The 2,443-nt window shown below is 53.6% G+C and overlaps 1 protein-coding gene across 1 annotated transcript; it reads right to left on the minus strand.

Annotated features, from left to right (window-relative positions):
- Positions 1 to 450: 450 nt before the first annotated feature.
- SDHAF2 (succinate dehydrogenase complex assembly factor 2) lies at positions 451 to 840 on the minus strand (the record flags this gene model as incomplete). Its single annotated transcript, XM_010175474.1, has 2 exons — positions 451 to 581; positions 731 to 840. Coding segments are annotated over 2 exons (241 nt in total), but the record flags the coding sequence as incomplete, so codon positions are not given.
- Between the last annotated feature and the right edge of the window lie 1,603 nt (positions 841 to 2,443).

Raw genomic sequence — 2,443 nt, forward strand, 5'->3', positions numbered from 1 at the left:
CAGCGCTCACTCCCAACGTGACAAAGAGCAGAGCCCTGTGACCACAGCGTGCCAGGAGCTGAGGACTAGCAGCCACTGCTTTATTCATCATGCCCTGAGAGTCTGAGGGAGCCACTGCCAGAGGAAGAGGAGGAGGAGAGTTGGTGACAGCAATGAGCTGGCACGTGCCAGAGCCAGCTCGGATCATCGCCGCCTCCCTCCAGCGCTCACTCCCAACGTGACAAAGAGCAGAGCCCTGTGACCACAGCGTGCCAGGAGCTGAGGACTAGCAGCCACTGCTTTATTCATCATGCCCTGAGAGTCTGAGGGAGCCACTGCCAGAGGAAGAGGAGGAGGAGGAAGAGGAGAGCCACAGGGAAGGCAGCAGCATCAGTATTTCCACAGGGCCCCGTGCTCTTCCTCTGCTCCGGGGGATGAGGAAGGAGAAGGCAGCCCCCAGCCCCCCCCCAATCAGTGGGGTGGTTCAAACAGATACTCCAAGTCCGGCTGCCGCAGCCTCTGCTCCTTCTTCTTGTTCTTGGCAAACTCCCTCAGCATGGCCATCACGTCGTTCTCAAACTCAGCCGGCGTGGGCTTGGCTTCTGCGGTTCAAAACACAACGGGGCAGCAACACAACAGCTCCATCCTGTCCCCACCACGCCCAGCACCACGCCCAGCCCACCAAACCCAGCTCCTGCAGCCCGTGATGGTGTCAGAGCAGGCAGGGTGATGGGGTGACAGGTTCCCCTACCTGTGGCCCAGTAGTAAATGTCCCAGTCGTTACTGGGCTCGTTGATGAGCCGGTCGTAGAGGTTGAGCTGCTGCTCACTCATGCGGTTCAGGTTCTCCTTTGCGAAGAGGCTGGAGAGAGGATGGAGGAGGAAGAGTGTGGGTGACTGGAGGAAGAGTGTGGGTGACTGGAGGAAGAGTGTGGGTGACTGGAGGAAGAGTGTGGGTGACTGGAGGAAGAGTGTGGGTGACTGGAGGAAGAGTGTGGGTGACTGGAGGAAGAGTGTGGGTGACTGGAGGAAGAGTGTGGGTGACTGGAGGAAGAGTGTGGGTGACTGGAGGAAGAGTGTGGGTGACTGGAGGAAGAGTGTGGGTGACTGGAGGAAGAGTGTGGGTGACTGGAGGAAGAGTGTGGGTGACTGGAGGAAGAGTGTGGGTGACTGGAGGAAGAGTGTGGGTGACTGGAGGAAGAGTGTGGGTGTGGGCTGGGCCGTGGCTGATGTCCAGCTCTCTACACGATGCTAAAAGACCTGGAGGAGCTGAGTCCAAAGTGTCCTGCCTTCAGCTCTCTGCTAAACACTAATTCAGTCCTGAAACCCAACGGGTTGTGCCTGGTTCATACATCCCAGGAAATCCCATACATCCCAGAAATCCCATACATCCCAGAAATCACATACATCCCAGAAATTAATCCCATACATCCTGGAAATCAATCATATACATCCCAGGAATCAATCCCATACATCCTGGAAATCCCATACGTCCCAAAAATCAATCCCAGGAATCAATCCCATACATCCCAGAAATCCCATACACCCCAGAAATCCCATACATCCCAGAAATTAATCATATACATCTGAGAAATCAATCCCATACACCCCAGAAATCAATCCCACACATCCCAGGAATCAATCACATACATCCCAGAAATTAATCCCATACATCCTGGAAATCCCATACATCCCAAAAATCAATCCCAGGAATCAATCCCATACATCCCAGAAATCCCATACATCCCAGAAATTAATCATATACATCTGAGAAATCAATCCCATACATCCCAGAAATCAATCCCACACATCCCAGGAATCAATCACATACATCCCAGAAATCAATCCCATACACCCCAGAAATCCCATACATCCCAGAAATTAATCATATACATCTGAGAAATCAATCCCACACATCCCAGGAATCAATCACATACATCCCAGAAATCAATCCCATACATCCTGGAAATCCCATACATCCCAGAAATCAATCCCATACATCCCAGAATCAATCCCATCCATCCTCCCCAAAGGATTCCAGCTCAGCCATCAGTTAGGAGCTTCCCCCAGAGCTCTCACTGCTGCCCCAGGCTCTGCTCCATCCTGCCCAGCACTGATCACCAACCACATCCTACCTGAGCAAAGCTCTCGAGGTGATTTATCCCCCAGCTCAGCCTTCTCTCCTCTAAGCAACACCACATCTGCTCGAGTTCTGGATGATGGCCGGGCACCACCCCCCCAAACTCTTCCCTGTAACACTGGGGGCTCCTCCTTGTTGATTTAAAACCTGTGACACCTTTAGGGAGCTGATTGACCTCCCTCCCTGAACCCTCCAGGGCTGATGTTCTCTCTCCTGTAACATACCCACCATCCCTGCCCACCCCTGTCTGTAGGTGCTGTGGGGAAGGACAGAGCCCCCCCCTGGGTGCCCTGACAGCGGGGAGGGTGGCTGAGAAGCCAGGAGG

This window comes from Antrostomus carolinensis, unplaced genomic scaffold, assembly GCF_000700745.2.
Source record: "Antrostomus carolinensis isolate BGI_N321 unplaced genomic scaffold, ASM70074v2 scaffold28109, whole genome shotgun sequence".
Classification (NCBI taxonomy): Eukaryota; Metazoa; Chordata; class Aves; order Caprimulgiformes; family Caprimulgidae; genus Antrostomus; species Antrostomus carolinensis.